Here is a 16,118-nt window from a genome sequence, read left to right on the forward strand (position 1 = left end):
TGTTGATGTAAGAATCGACAATATAAATGATAAGAGTAAAGTGGGATGAATCGGATCTGGTCCTTTTATTTAACGTTAGAATTTTACAGATGGGTTTTCAGGAAAATGACAATTAGGGAGCTAAAATGCTTAATACGAAAATTACAGCCTTTCTCTCTCTAATTGCCCCAGATTTCGGATCCCCATTTCTGACAATGATGTCAGGTATTTATAGTGGGACCTTGACCTAGGGTTTCTTCTGTCTTCAGGCAAAATGACGATTTTGCCCCTGCGGCCTGTTAGGCCTGATCCAAGACTTTTGGCCCAAAATCTCTTCAGAATCTTCTGTTTGGGCTTCAGGAACGTTGGGGGCAAAGCCCATATCCAACAATGGTCCCCCCCTTAGTCCGATGTACGATGGCTTGCTTGAGCCCGTCGGTTACAGTTCTGCATTTCTAGGTCCGTTTTGCAGAAGGAACAGAAGATTTTTAAGAGCTTTCCCGCTTTCCGGAGGGTTCCGGGATGGATAGTGTGTTGCACACGTTTTCCGAGGTATCCGGGAGATTCCGGGATGAACAGTGCGTCGGGCACGTTTCGAGGTCCGGGAGATTCCGGGATGAACAGTACGTCGGGCATGTTTTTCGAGGTCCGTTAGGCTTTAAACGGGAGCTTTCTGTATTGTACACGTTTCCCGAGGCGCGGGAAATGGAAACAACTTAGAAACTAGGGTTTTCTTGGTCAACGTGCTAGTCCCCCCCATATAAATATGTCTCCTTGACCTAATTTTATTTCAACTTTCTTCTCCTCTCTCCACAAAGGTAAATTTCTTTCTTCCTCTCTCCCTCATCTTCTTTTACTTAGATTTTTTTTATGCCCTTGTTTGAGAAATCGACCCATGCTTGTCCTGCCTTGGGAGATCAAGCTCCGAAATTGAGCTTCTCTTCGCCGGACATGGTTCCTGCCCGTGCCGCCGTGGAAGACGAAGTCTCGCGCCACCGCGGGATGCTCAAGCCGCCGTGAGGGACTCTGCTCCGGCCGCCATCCTTCCACATCAGATTCCTCTCACCCCTTAGTAAACTCACCGCCGTATCTCGCCCGCCCGTGAGTTCACCGCCGTTAACCGCTGATCCGGCCGAGACCGTGAGGCGTCTCGGCCGCCGTCCGTAGTTGCTACCTCGGCCACATTCCTGGCCGTTCCAAATCCGCGCGTCTCTCTCCACCGCCATGACTGCCTCGCCGGCGATGTCACCTTCAGTTCGAGCCAGCAATTCTCTTTCCGCGCCAGATCTGGCCGAGACCGTGAGGCGTCTCCGTCCAGCCGCCGCCGTGCTGCGAACTGGTGGTTCCTTGCCGCCCGTGGGTTCACCGATCGGGTCACAATGGCGCGCCTGTTGGAACAAGACGGAGCGCTCGTGACGTAGCTGTGAAGTGGTCATGCCGCGGAGATGAGGTTCTTGCTGGTGCGCTGCTTAGTGTTGGCTGGTGGTCTTGATGGCGAGATCTCGGAGTTCGCGTGCAGGGCTAGCGAGGTCGAGGTTTTGGGGCGAGGTGACGAAGTGACGAGGTGACGAGATGACAGGGAGATGGTGTCGGATCTCCGTGGTGAGGCCGAGATTCTTGCTGGTGAGGTCACCATGTCGGCATGGTGAGATGACGAAATCGACGATCACGGTGGGTGCTAAGGTTGGCGAGATTGTCGATTTACGGTAAACGTTTGGCGAGCTCAATTTTGCGAGATGGAGGCGAAGTCGAGTTTGGTGAGCTCAATGTTTGGCGAGCTCTAGTTTACCGAGAGCTAGGTGGCGAAGTCGGGATGCGGGTGTGTCAATCTCTTCGTATTTGCGAGACGGACCTTTTGCGGAAGAGAGTTCGACGAGGTCATGGTGGCAAGGCTTGGGCGAGCTCGAATGGAGAGATAGAGACATGCTATCGTGCGTCTGACAAGGTGTGCTCGCGTGACGTAGCGGCGGGACTTTTGGCGAGCTCGCGGCTTGGCAAGGTTGGGTTTGTACGAGGTTTTGGAAAGCTCCTTGCTTCTGCGTACGGTGTCTTTGGCGAGGCCACGTGTGACGGAGTGGCGAGGTGGCTTGACATGCGGCGAGGTCAAGGTCCTGGCGAGCTCAATTTGACGATTCGGAGGTTGGCAACTTCGAGTTTTGCGTGATGGAGCTCGCAGGTCTGGGCACGGGATAATGCTAATGTGCGTGTTTGATGAGGTGGTGAGATCTGCGTGATGTAGTGGCGAGATGGGGAGATGCAGGTGTTAGGGAGGTTGTGCGCGAGCTTGGTGTGTGCTTGCGGGATGACGAGCCGAGATTGAGATGGTGGTGAGCTCACACTTTGGCGTGAGGGTTCCGTTGAATATGACGAGCTCATCGCAATCGGAATGCGGGGAAGCGACAGTGACGGAGCGCAGCGTGCAGTACGTAGTTCATTCCGGTGTGATCGTTCTGTCTGGATTTTGCAGTGCTTTCGAGATATCTTTACTCCTATACTGACCGGTTGCTTGGTTGGTTTTGCCAGGGCGCCATGGCTTCGGGAGATGACTTCTTTGGTGACATTCCGGAAGAGCTCGAAGATGACCAGTATGGCGCAATAGATGGGGACCTCGACGAGACGGGAAGGGAATTTCCTTGGTGGGAGCCATCTGAAGGAAACGGTGTTATGACGGATTTGGCGGATCTTTCGGTAGATGAGGTCCGGGAGCTCGAAGTAATGTTCCCGATGGGTAACCAGGCGCTCAGTCTGATTCCTCTTCCTCCGGGTCGGCGTCGCGGGAAGGTTCTTCCATACGAAGAACGAACTGTTGTGGAGGATTCTCCTAGATCTCTGGTCGCTGGTCTAGCCGTTGGTGATGGAGTTCAGAGGCGCCGTAGAGACCGTACGGGAAATAAGGAACGCACTTCCCGTGACGCAGGGAGTACATTATGCGATGAGGATTCCATAGCCCGCGTCCTTGATCTCTTCCCAACGCCAAAAGGTCTGAAGTTCGTGCTGCCGAGTGAAGACGAGCGCTCGTGGGACTGCCCTGAAGGTCACCTCTGCGTTTACGAAGATTATTTTACCGATGGCGGCCTGTGATTTCCTATCCCGGAATTTCTGACGAGCTTTTGTGCGCGTCGAGAGATTGTGCTCTCGCAGTTGTCGATTTCCAGCGTCCGTAATGCAGTGGGGCTTGCGATAATTGGTAGCCATATGGAAGTCAAGATGAGCATGGATCTCTTCGAGTTGCTGACTCGATTTCTACCTGACAAATCGGGGCTATGCGTTGCCTGTTGTGCAGCCGGACTCACGATCATGAACGGGCAGAGGAGTCATATCCACGATTGGCGGAGGCGGTTTTTCTTCGTGGAGATAAACGACGCATCGGTCGAAGATCCCGGCATGACCTGTCCTACTTCTTGGAACTTCACCCCCGGTAACCGTTGCTGGGTTGGGTTCCTATCGTTTTGGTGCTCTTAACTGTTTTCTAACCGTTCGTTTTATTTTTGCAGGAAAACCGCCATCTTCAGCTGCGCGCGATATGAGTATTGTCGACAAAGGTGTTCCTTTTCTCTGGTGTAAGGCTTTGCGGTGGTCGAGAGTTCTTTCTCATCTCAAGACTTGTGAGTTTTGCTAGTCTCCTTATTTTTGAGATTTATGTGCTTTCGTGACTAAGGCGTCTATTTATTCTGCAGGTTCGCGGACTGGATTGCAAATGAGGGACTGTCTGATGCCATGTTACGCTGACCTGTTCGATGCTGAGGAGGTGCCAGCTGTTGCTACCGAGGTTGTTGCGCCAAACGCCGAGATCGGCTTGGAGGTCGTTGCTGTAGAGCTCGAGGATGGCGAGGTACTTGCTCCCGCAGGTGAGACTGACCGCAGATCCCGTTCTGCCGAGGTCGCTGCTGCTCGTGCCGCGAAGAAACCTTCCTCGGGATCTCGTAAGAGTGTTTCAGCAGCTGGTGGCGATCGCTCCTGGAAGAGATCATTACGTTCGAGTCCTTGGAGTGATGCTGGAGGTAGTTCTAGGCGTCCTCACCACGCAGAAGATGGGCGCGGGGAATTCGTCCCGCAGACGGAAGGTGGTCGGGAAGATGATCGCTCCTTCTCATTTCGCTACAACGTGAAGGACCAGGCGTTCGTTGGGAACTCGCGAGCTTGTGCAGACCTCGCCAGCAGGATTGACGGTGACTCTGTTCCGCTTCTTACCTCTCGCGAGTTGGCTTGTCAAGACTCGTACGAGCAAGCCGTTCGTCGATAATTTCATGTTTGTATTTTACCTCTCAGTTCGCCCCGATACGGATTTTACTTAGTCATAATCAAATTATTTTGCTTGGTGCTTTAGGCGATGAGCTGGATCAACCATCTCGCTGGCGACTGTGATGAAAAGGTGCGCGCCGCTAGGAAGGAGGCCTCGCTTGCTCAGGATGCGCGTGTTCAGGCTGAGCGGTCAAGCAAAGAAAACGCAGCGATGGTCAAGGAGCTCACGGCTTCACTCAAGCAATCTCAGTGCAAGTTCACCTCCGAGACGGAGCGACTCAGGAAAGCGAGGGATGAGCGCGGAGAGGAGGAGCGCGCCAAGGCTGCTATCGTGATCAAGGCACATGAAGAGCGTATTGATCGTTTTAAGGAGCATGTGATCGCAACACGCAAGAAACAGCCCCATTTACTCACTCTTAGCCAAGTGACCGGAACTAGGCAATGCTTGACGAAGTTGATCAGTAGGGGTATTGCTATTCCCGAAGAGAGGATGGCGCGTCTTGCTGATGGCGAGAAGGAGTTCACGGCGAAATCGAACGGGTTGTGGTGCCGCCGCTTCATGATGATGATCTCGAGCCGTTCCCGGAAGCTGCTGGTGGAGGTGCTGATGATGTCGCAAACGAGTGATATGTCCTCGTATTATTACTTATTGTTATTGCTTTTGAGTTTCACTTCTTGTTATTTCGTACTTGTTGCTGAGTGCTTCTGTACTTTCCTTCGTATATTTGCAAACTCGTTTGCTTTTGCTTTATAAACTTGGTTGTTTGCTTTCTTGCATAAGTGTTGATTATTGCCGAATTTTTGTTCTCTTCGTAATGATGAAGTTGCTTTCGTTTTTTCCTTTATCGTTGCGGGGCATATTTTGCGGTGCAGGACGTCTCCTGGCTTATCCTGGATATGTTATTCCCCGTAACGGCGAGAGTAGACAAGACGGACTTGTTGTACTAGTTAGGTGCGTTCAGTTGTGACCGGCTTACCCTGTGGGTGCTGCAGGAATCACGAGAGTGTGCGAGTCGGGGTCTTCGGCTTATTCACTCTGCGCTCTGCTAGCTTTGCGAGTCTGGGCTCGGCTTATAAATCCTTACTGAAGTATGGACGTGGATAATTTCACCACGGCACTCATGCGGAGCGCTTGCGAGTATGGACTCGGCTTTTATTCTTTACCGAAGTAGAGTATGGATTATTTCACCATTACATTCATGCGGAACGTAGAACTGTACACCTGGCCAAGGCGTCAGTGTGAAGACGAAGGATTTTACTCGAAAATTGAATTTTTTTATTAAATTAATAGTTGGACCTCGTGAAAGGCTGCCTACGTACCCTGGAGAGGGATCAAACCAATCGTAGTTCGTGTTACATAGGAATGCTCGGTGACGAGCTGGTTTTTTTTTTTTTTTTTTTTTTTTTTTTTAATTTTTTTTTTTTTTTTTTGGCAAACATGCTCCAAGTTGATTGACTAATGGTAGTAGCGCTTGAGGTTGGCGGAATTCCAGGATCGCGGGACTGGTGTGCCGTCCATTTCGAGTAGCTGATAGACTCCTGGCTTGACGATCTTCGAGACTAAGTAGGGACCTTCCCAATGCGCGCCAAGCTTTCCTGCGTTCTTCTCCGCGGTGTTTTCGAAGACTTTGCGGAGGACGAGATCTCCCTCGTCAAAGTAACGAGAGTTGACTTTTTGTTGTAGAACTTTGCGGCAGCTTGCTGGTAGTTCTGGATGCGCAGCAGAGCCTGATCGCGCTCTTCTTCGATGAAAAGGAGTCTGTCACATAGCATTTTGTCATTCAGCTCCGGATTGTGTACAAGCATAGATCGTCGGAGTGTCGGGATTCCCACTTCGGCTGTTGCGAGTGCCTCCATACCGTACGCGAGTGAAAACGGGGTTCGTCCGGTGGAAGTGCGCGGGGAAGTTCGGTGAGACCACAAAACGCCGTCGAGTTCGTCTGTCCAGAGTCCTTTCTTCGCGTCGAGAAGTTTCTTAATCCCAGCGAGGATTGTCTTGTTTGTTGCTTCTGCTTGTCCGTTGCCCTGCGGGTATCGTGGAGTTGACTTGCTAAGACGTATCCGCCACCCAGCGCAGAAACCTTCAAACTGGAGAGAAATAAATTGTGGGCATTGTCACATACGATTTCGTATGGAAGTCCATGCCTGCATATAATATTCTTCCACACAAAGTTCTGGACTTCATTAGCTTCAAGCGAGGCATATGATTCTGCTTCAACCCACTTTGTAAAGTAGTCCGTCATTATGAGGAGATATTTCTTTTGATTTGACGGAGTTAGGGGGCCGACGATATCCATCGCCCATCGCATGAAGGGGTAAGGTGGGGATGTGGTCCTCAGGAGTTCTGTCGGAGAATGGATGAATGGTGCATGTCGCTGACATTTTTCACACTTGTTTGCGAATGCAGTACAATCGGCAACCATGGTCGGCCAGAAATGGCCATTGCGACGAATTCGAAGTGCCAATGCTCGCCCCGCCGAGTGGTTACCTCCGGCGCCTTCGTGGACCTCTCGCATGATGTCGTTGACGTCCTTTGTATTAACACAGATAAGAAGTGCGCCATTTGCCTCCCAACGAAACAAGCTACCATCCAACATTGTGTAGTGCGCGCTCTTGAAGCGAAGACATCTTGCTTCCCACTTGTCTTTTGGCATAATTCCGTCCGCTGTGAATGCTATAATCTCAGTTTGCCAATCGTCTCGCGAGGAGGAATCGGGTGCTGGTGCTGGAGTGGCTGGAGTGGCTGGAGTGCTTGGATTCACATCTATTGGGGCTGGAACAGACGTGGTGGAAGTGTTCGCGTTTGCGGCCGTTGAGGCTGATCTCGTGACTGCTAAGACGATTGCTGAGCTAGTGCTCGGGTTTGCTGACGCTTCTGTTGAAAGGGTGACTTCGAGGAGTTGGACGTCAATACTTGGTTGATCAATGCATTCCACCGGAATTACTCGGCGGAGGTCTGGGTCTGATGTAGAGGCTAGTGTTGCAAGTGCGTCTGCAGGAGCATTATCGCTGCGTGGAATCTTGACGAGCTCAAAGAACTCGAACTGTTGTGAGAGGTCGCAGACGACTTTCCGATAAGCATCCATGCGCGTGTGTCTTGTTGCATAGTGTCCACTGAATTGGTGCGTGACCAGCTGTGAATCGCAGTAGGCTTGTATCTTTTTGACTCTGATTCCGTGTGCGAGACGTAACCCGGCGATTAGCGCTTCATACTCAGCATCGTTGTTTGTGGCAGTGAAAGCAAGGCGGAATGACTGCTCCAAGATTTCACCTGTTGGCGAGGTTAGGCGTACGCCTGCTCCCGAGCCCATTTTCGATGAAGCGTCGTCAACGTGAAGAGACCATATCTCTGGTGGGGGGGTGTCTGCTTCGAGTTCAGGAGAGAGCTCTACAAGAAAATCCGCGAGAACCTGTGATTTTGCGCAGGTGCGATTCTTGTATTCGATGTCATACTCGCTCAATTCAACTGCCCACTTCGCTAGACGACCTGACTGACTTGGGCTGTGAAGGATTGTTCTAAGGGGCTGGTTGGTCAGGACTTCGACTGTATGAGATTGAAAGTAAGGGCGAAGCTTGCGAGCTGATATTACCACCGCGTATGCCAGCTTCTCAAGAGTCGGGTACCGAATTTCTGCACCATCGAGAGTTTTGCTCACATAGAAGATTGGATGTTGCTCTCCACGATCTTCTCTGATGAGCACACCACTTACAGCTGAACAGGAGATGGCGATGTAGAGATACAAAGTTTCCCCTTGTTCGGGTTTAGCCAGGACTGGCGGGGATGGCAAGTAATCCTTCAACTGCGTGAATGCTAGCTCGCATTTCTCATCCCATTCAAAACGTTTGTTGCCGCGAAAAAGCTGATAAAATGGCAAACACTTGTCTGTCGAGCGAGAGATGAAACGGTTAAGTGCTGCAACGCGTCCAGTTAGACGCTGAACCTCGCGTGTATTCCTTGGGGAAGGGAGGTTGATGATTGCCGAGATCTGTTTTGGGTTTTCTTCTATGCCGCGCTTCGTAACGAGGTATCCCAAAAACTCTCCGGAAGTGACCCTAAATGTGCATTTCGCTGAATTCAGCTTCATGCTGTACTTGTTGAGTATCTCGAAACATTGCTTCAGGTGTGCGACGTGATCTGCGGCTTGAGCTGATTTGACGAGCATATCGTCAATATAGACTTCCATTGTTCTTCCGAGTTGACTCGCAAACATGCGGTTTACCAGTCGCTGATATGTTGCTCCAACATTCTTCAATCCAAACGGCATGACTCTGTAACAGAAGGTGCCTTGCTCGGTGATGAAAGCAGTCTTCTCACGGTCGTCTTTGTGCATCATTATCTGATTGTAACCTGAGAACGCATCCATAAAAGACAACAATTCGTTTCCAGCTGTAGCTTCGACGAGCTGATCAATGCATGGAAGAGGAAAATTGTCTTTCGGACAAGCTTTGTTGAGGTTTGTGAAGTCTACGCAGACTCTCCATGTACCATTCTTCTTCTTAATGACGACGGGATTACTCAACCAATCTGGATAACGAACCTCCGTGATTGATCCCGCATCAAGTAGCTTCCGTACCTCGTCATTGACCGCGGTTGTGCGTTCTGCTCCCAGCTTTCGACGCTTTTGCTTGATGGGCTTGTAAGTCGGGTCGACGTTGAGCTCGTGGCTGGTAATGCTTGGATCGATTCCGGTCATATGATCTATCGTCCACGCGAATGTGGTTGCGTTTTTGCGCAAAAACTGGACGAGCTCGTCTCGCAGAGCCATTGGTAACTCGGCGCCTATTCCCACGCAGCGTTTGGGATCGGACAAATCGATGTTGACTTGGATCACAGACTCCTTAGGGGGAGGTGTGCATGGGTGTCGCGGTGGAGTTGATTCAGCAATTACGAAAGCCCTTGCGTTGCGCATCTTTTTCTCAATGATAAAACAGGTCCGTGCCATCAGAGGGTCTCCGCGCAGCGTACAAATTCCGTCTGCATTCGGGAACTTAACACATTGATGATATGTAGAAGCAACAGCGCGCATCTTGTGGAGCCATGGTGTTCCCAGAATGACATTGTAGACGATGGGTTTGTCCACAATTGCAAAGTTGAAGCACTGCATTGTCCCGCCGACGTAGATTGGAAGCGTTATAGTTCCGACAGTCATGATGGTGTCTCCATCGAATCCCGTCAAAGGCTGCGTTTCATGGACTGTGTTGCGCAGATCAATTTCCATCTGGATCAGTACGTCCTTGAATATCACGTTGACCGAGCTTCCGGTGTCAATAAGGATTCTCGTCACTGAACTTTCTCCGATTACCATTTCTACGACAAGTGGGTCATTGTTTGGACTAGCGTTGCGCGCGTCTTCTTCAGTAAACGTAATTGGTGCGGTGGATGTCTTGAACATGTTGCTGTGAGAAGGCATGTTGCGCTTTGTTTCTGTTTCGCGACAGTAGGCTTGGATTGATCTAACAGAATCGCGGCATGTTGACAAGCCGCCCATAATCATGTTGATCCTTCGGCGAGGAGCTGGTGGTTCATCGTGCTCTTCTGCTTCGTGATTCCGTTTGGGGGGAGGAGGTAAGCGAGCGACTTCCCGTTCTCGGTCATTTTGTGCCCATGCTCGGTCATCCTGTGCGACAGCTTCCTCTTCGCGCCGTCTATCGTGATGCTGTTCGTCTCTTAGGCAATACTGGTTATCTTTGTGTGTGACAACTTTTCTCCGCTCCCGTTCTACATCGACGTCACCTTTTTTGTACTTATTCAGAAGCAGCATTTGAAGTGTTTTGCATTCCTCAGTCGAATGTCCGTTGAACCTGTGGAACTCGCAGTACGGTCGCTTGCCTTTGAAGCCGGGATTATCGGATTCGCGGTTCCATTTGTTCCAAGACTTGTTCGGTTGTTCTTTTCCATCAATAGCAAACATCGTCGCTTTTCTTCCTTTCTCGGCTCGGGCGTAGTCTTTGTTGTAGTGTTAGCGTGGTTCGTGGTACTCATCTACGGCTTTTCCTTTTGAGTCTGGAGCCTTTTCAGATGCTTTTTCGGTTGTACCAGGTTGATCGGGGTTCCTCTTACCTCTGTCTTCTTCGATTAGGATATATCGGTTGGCGCGTGCGAGTACTTCCCCCAAGCTTGTGACAGGCAAGATTGTTAAATCTATCCATGAAAGCCCGTAGTGATTCGTCTCGTTTCTGATACATCCTCCATAGATCGGCATTTGACGCGGGTGTGCGCATGAAGCACTGGTGATGCTGAAGGAATGCGCTTGTTAGTGCTTCGTATCCATCGATCGAGTTGGCCTCGAGTCTTGAAAACCAATTTAGCGCTTCGCCGGAAAGACTCTCGACAAACAGTTGACAGCTCCCTGCATCTGCTTCCTCAGGTGAAAAATACGATCGACTGATGTGTATTGTCATTGACTTCAAGAAGACGGTGGGGTCGCCCTTTCCATCGTATGGAATTGGTCTGTTCTTGCTATTGTCGGGATTATGCTTGACCCTAACTCCTGAAACTCTTGTAGTGAAAGGTGAACGTCTTGCTTCCGCTAAGACGGTTTCTAGCTCTGGTGCTGCACTTGTTGCTCGGTGCATCTGAGTCGTAAGTGTTTGCAGCTGAGCTTGCATCTGCTGAAGTTCTTGCCATAGCGCGTGATTCTCAGCATTCTCGGAACGACTAGGATCAGCACGCTGATCTGCGGCGACCTGACTGGCCTGAAAATGTACCCTTGGCTGCTCGCCATTGGGTCCGACGATGATCGACAAGAGACGGGGCCTTCCATTAGCGTTGTGTTCAGCTCTTGGTATGTTAGCGGTGTAATGGTTAGCTTGCGGAGCATGGTGGTCAGCTCGCGGAGCATAGAGGTCAGCTCGCGGAGCATGGAGGTCAGCTCGCGGAGCGTGGAGGTCAGCTCACGGAGCGTTGAACTCAGCTCGCGGAGCGTTGAAGTCAGCTCGCGGAGCGTTGAGGTCAGCTCGCGGAGCGTTGAGGTCAGCTCGCGGAGCGTTGAGGTCAGCTCGCGGAGCGTTGAGGTCAGCTCGCGGAGTGCGTGGTGCCAATGCGTCATCCTCCTGTCGCTGATGATGCCTTGCATGGTCATTTACTCCTTGCGATTCTATCTGCGCCGCTTGTCCGCTCATCTTATCCAAGGTTCTTTGTACAGCTTTGTCAAGCGCGGCTTGACTGATTTTCACGTGTCTGGATGATCGACGGGGGTAAATGTCGCGCGTAGTGCCCATATCTTCGCGGCCATTTGGAGCGTCTTCAACAGCTACTCGATCAGGAAGGATTGCTCCATTGGTTTCGCCATTTGTCGGAGCGACACGCGTAGCGCCTACGGCTTCATGGTCGGTTGGATTGTCTCCAGTGGTTTCACGAACAGGAAACGTAACGCCTGCGGCTACGCCATTGGTGGGAGCGACACGCGTAGTGCCTACGGCTGCGCGGTCAGTGAGTGTTGCGTCCTCGCCCGTTACTGCTTCGGGCCTGTTGACGCCTTGGAGTTGGTTGGTCCTCGCACGGGTGCGCCCCCATACGGTGCGTGGAGGAGACACGTCGCGGGCTGGGGAGGAGTTCACGCCTTCGTTGCTTGAGTGATTGGTCTGAGACATGCTTCTGGTTTTCCGAAAACGCCTTGTTCTTGAAATTCTTCTCGTCAAAATGAAAGGATCTCGTTCAGCCCCACGGTGGGCGCCAAATTGTTGATGTAAGAATCAACAATATAAATGATAAGAGTAAAGTGGGATGAATCGGATCTGGTCCTTTTATTTAACGTTAGAATTTTACAGATGGGTTTTCAGGAAAATGACAATTAGGGAGCTAAAATGCTTAATACGAAAATTACAGCCTTTCTCTCTCTAATTGCCCCAGATTTCGGATCCCCATTTCTGACAATGATGTCAGGTATTTATAGTGGGACCTTAACCTAGGGTTTCTTCTGTCTTCAAGCAAAATGACGATTTTGCCCCTGCGGCCTGTTGGGCCTGATCCAAGACTTTTAGCCCAAAATCTCTTCAGAATCTTCTGTTTGGGCTTCAGGAACGTTGGGGGCAAAGCCCATATCCAACAAATGTGACTTGTGTTATTAGCGTTTATATATTCTTTATCCACTATGGGTTGCTAACGTTTATATGATTATAACATCATTAACATTTTAACTAGGAACATTAGCGTTTACAACTTACTTGTGGGCTTAGATTATGAGCAAGTGTGAAAGCAAGCACAGTTGCTTCTCTCTATTGGAGCTAGCTTGTATCAGATCAGCTCTTCTTCCTAGTTATCCTTGGACCATTTAGTACCCTGAAAGGCTGAAACCATGTTATAATACTCTTGTGTAACTTGTGTTGGAAGAATTCTCTTGCTAGACCATTCAGATTCTTCTCCTAATCCTCTTGCTAGATGTATCATTTTCTTTTCCTAACTCAGTTGTCGGCTGCTTCAGAGTTGCTTGCTGATTGAGTGCATTTAAAATGTTGAACTCATCAATACATATATTTACTCTATGGGACTTGGGTTTCTTTAGTCTAATATTATACATATATTTACTTAGAGTATATATATACATCTTGAAAGTTACTTAATTTTAAACGTTTGTACCTTTGTCTTAAAAGTACCCAAGAAAACGATCAAAGAGTATTTCATCAAATATAAATATACATGCATAACATATATGTATATATTGTCAACTATACATGCATAATAATATTCCATACGTTTTACAAGAGCGTGATCATTGACATTACAAGAAAAATAAAATGTTTATTCAACAAGATACTCAAATATTTAATCTTGGAGAAATATGACAATAAAATATTTTATGTAAATCTGCATGTAGTAGGTAAAATATATAGATTAAATATTTGAGTATCTTGTTGAATAAACTAAGTTAGAAGTAATCCTATTCTTAACTAGATTGTGTTTTACTAAGAGATAAGGATGAGTTTTGTTTAGGTGTTATCTAAACAAAGGTTTTCCAAGTAGGAATAGGATTGGTGTTTATATAAATAAGGGTGTTGAGTTGTGACATACCTTAAGAGAGATTTGAGATTGAGAGATTAAGGTTTTGAGTGATTTTCCTTAATAAGAAAGAAGAGTTGTTCTTTTGAAGTTTAATCTCAAAGCTTGAAAACAATATATCTATCCATACTATCCTAGATCAAGATCTTTAGCTAGGAGATTGTTGAACTACTAAAGATTTGATTAAAAACATATTTTGACCTACATGAATATTTTCCCGACTACCGAATCTCGACTACGCTATAAATCACATCAATTGTCTCTCTCAATCTCTCTCTCACTTATGGTTTCCACAGGTTCATAATGATCATACATTTGCCATAATGTTTCTAATGGCTTTCTTCACAACTTTAATCACCACACCAATCGTGAATAGAGCCATTAGAACCATGATGGCAAATGTTTGATCATTATGAACCTGCGGAAACATGAAAAGAGAGAGAGAAAAAAGTTATGTAACCCCAAAATGTTAAAAGATATTTGTATGTAAAACTAATTTTTTCTACCTTTCGATCTTTTCCAATGTTGAAGATTATGAGTCCGACAAATTGGAAAAGATCGAAAGGTAGAAAACAAGTAGTTAAACTCAAATCATGCAAACCTGATTTGTTCAGATTCACTCTTCTTGCGTTTTGGTGCCCTTCTTTTTCGGCTAGTTTTTCCGTCTTTTCCTACTTAAGTCGTAATCTTCAAGTGAAACCGATATCCAACTTCTATTCCCTAATCTTTCTGTTGCTGTTTGCTTCTCCTGCAATTTGGATAAAATCATCACTCGAGTTCTTCAGGTACGTACTAACTCGTTGTCTCGTTGAAGTTCTCCAGAATGCGTTGGTTTTCTAGGGTTTAGTTCATGGTATTTGATCATTTTCTGAAAAATTTTAGAAGAGAAGTATTTGCAAATAAAGAAGTTGAAGTTCAGTTTTCAAAGAAGTTGAAGTTGCTACCATTAGAGGTTGCTATCATTGGAGCTGGACGACAAGCTTTCAAAGAAAGAAGTTGAACCAGTCTTTCTTTCTCCAGGGGAAAAAGACTGCAAGAATGCCTACAAATATTTCGAAAGCTTGTCCAGCTCCAATGATAGCAACCTCTAATGGCCTTTTCCAAGGCGATAACCCGATGGAGTTCGCATTACCTCTTGCGATTGTGCAGATTCTCATCGTCATAGTTCTCAGTCGTGTCCAAAATTTTTCTTGACACTGTTTTCCCCCAAGAAAAGCTTGACTGTACTAGAAATGTCGACTTGGAGATGGTTGCTTTTAAAACGAATGAAGAACCGATGCCAAGAGCAAACGGAAGAGAGATTCCAGCCATGGCAATTCCTAAAGCCTTTTTCCCGGTTTTACGAAGGGACTTGGTATCAATCTCTAGACCAGCTAGAAAAAGGAAGAAGAGAAGACCGAGGTTAGCCAGAGTTTCTAGTACAGTCAAGCTTTTCTTGGGGAAAACAGTGTCAAGAAAAATCTTGGACACGACAAAGAACTATGACGATGAGGATCTGCACAATCGCAAGAGGTAATGCGAACTCCATCGGGTTATTGCCTTGGAAAAGGCCGGCCATTAGAGGTTGCTATCATTGGAGCTGGACAAGGCCTTCGGTAAATTTATATATATCTTTTTGAATACTAATTATTTTAGATATTATAGTTTTTTGTTTGTATTATTTACATTGTGAAATATTTTGAAGTAGTAATTATAATATTGTAATTGTGAGTAAATAAAATTTATGAATTTATCAGCCACATAAATTTAGTTTTATCAGTGTGAAAAATTAAAATACACATTTTTTCTTCATATATTGAGTAATATATCTTTGATTTTAAAAATTCAAATCACAACATATGCATAAATTTTTCTACATATTTATTAATGATAAGTATTATATGATAATTCAAAACAATTTGTAAAAAAAATAAAAAAAATGATAGGAGAACCATAATTTAAAATCTTAACAAAATCTTCCAAATCAAGTTATTAAAAATAATCATATTATCTACTTGGATATAAAATCATAGTTTTTAAAATTCTGATTGGCTATATATTTTTAAAAATAAATAATAATTTTCGTCCATAATTATAATTAGAAAAAATTGAAAATTAATAATTATTTAAAATATTTTATTAGAAAATTATGATATATTGTTTATATTTGGTCAAAGTATTTATAATCTTTATTAAATTAAGTAATTAATCTTTATTAAATATTTCTAATGGCATTTGAATGTAAATTTTTACATTTTTTAAGGTTAGTTTCATATTTGTACTTCTCAGTAAATATAGTAGGATTTACATTGGAGAAGACTTGCAAGAGAAATTGAACTCAATCAACAACACAAAATTTGGAACATGTTGCTCTTAAGCCAGTGTGGTTCTCTCTGTATATTTTTTCTTTTTTTTTTTGTCGTGAATTAGTGTAGTAGCGAAAATTCACAATATATTTAAGAATATAGCACATTAATTCAAAAAATTAAGTAAATGATATAAGGGGTAGAAAAAATTATCAATGGGGGAAGGTGTTGATGGTTTGGAGGAGGTGGTGGTGGAGGGTGGTCGGTGATGGTGACAGGCGGTGGTGGCCGGAGGTGGTTTCTGGCGGTAGTTGCCAAAAGTGGTTTCCAGAAATGGTGACCGGAGGTGATTTCCGGCAATGATGGCCGGAGGTGGTTTCTGGCGGTGGTGGTAGAGGGTAATAACAGGAGGTTAATCTTGTAATTATTATAGAAGATACACGTTATATCACCTTTATATGGTTTGTATAATAAATTATAAAGTTTTTTTTGGGTTATACAATGCAATTTCCCAAAAAAAAAAAAAAAAAAATTTGTGCATACAGAGAAATTGGAGCCTTGAGTTAGAACAAACTGTTTTTCCTTTTTATATTTGGGCAATTTTTCTGTATGCA

At 46.4% G+C, this 16,118-nt stretch overlaps 2 protein-coding genes across 2 annotated transcripts; one reads left to right on the plus strand and one right to left on the minus strand.

Moving 5' to 3' along the window:
• The first annotated feature begins 3,174 nt into the window (after positions 1 to 3,174).
• Positions 3,175 to 4,975, plus strand: LOC147937667 (uncharacterized). The gene is made up of 4 exons (XM_087465208.1): positions 3,175 to 3,397; positions 3,474 to 3,539; positions 3,657 to 4,210; positions 4,307 to 4,975. Exons 1-4 carry the CDS (start codon positions 3,175 to 3,177, stop codon positions 4,973 to 4,975), a joined length of 1,512 nt encoding a protein of 503 aa, XP_087321334.1.
• A 702-nt stretch (positions 4,976 to 5,677) lies between these two features.
• Positions 5,678 to 10,133, minus strand: LOC104714952 (uncharacterized). Its single transcript, XM_087465209.1, has 2 exons — positions 6,081 to 10,133; positions 5,678 to 5,980 (listed from the first exon to the last, which is right to left on the minus strand). Exons 1-2 carry the CDS (start codon positions 10,131 to 10,133, stop codon positions 5,678 to 5,680), a joined length of 4,356 nt encoding a protein of 1,451 aa, XP_087321335.1.
• Positions 10,134 to 16,118: the final 5,985 nt, after the last annotated feature.

The sequence above is a fragment of the Camelina sativa genome, chromosome 9, assembly GCF_030686135.1.
Source record: "Camelina sativa cultivar CO46 ecotype springtype chromosome 9, ASM3068613v1".
NCBI classification, from domain to species: Eukaryota; Viridiplantae; Streptophyta; class Magnoliopsida; order Brassicales; family Brassicaceae; genus Camelina; species Camelina sativa.

Bases quoted from the DNA above. Each gene is read 5' to 3' on its own strand.
- LOC104714952 (XM_087465209.1), bottom strand. From the start codon at position 10,133: ATGTTTGCTATTGATGGAAAAGAACAACCGAACAAGTCTTGGAACAAA. The intron at 5,981-6,080 runs GTATGGAGGCAC...GCTATGTGACAG, and splicing joins CCCGTTTTCACTCGCGTACG to ACTCCTTTTCATCGAAGAAG.
- LOC147937667 (XM_087465208.1), top strand. From the start codon at position 3,175: ATGGAAGTCAAGATGAGCATGGATCTCTTCGAGTTGCTGACTCGATTT. The intron at 3,398-3,473 runs GTAACCGTTGCT...TTATTTTTGCAG, and splicing joins TTCTTGGAACTTCACCCCCG to GAAAACCGCCATCTTCAGCT. The intron at 3,540-3,656 runs GTAAGGCTTTGC...TTTATTCTGCAG, and splicing joins AGGTGTTCCTTTTCTCTGGT to GTTCGCGGACTGGATTGCAA.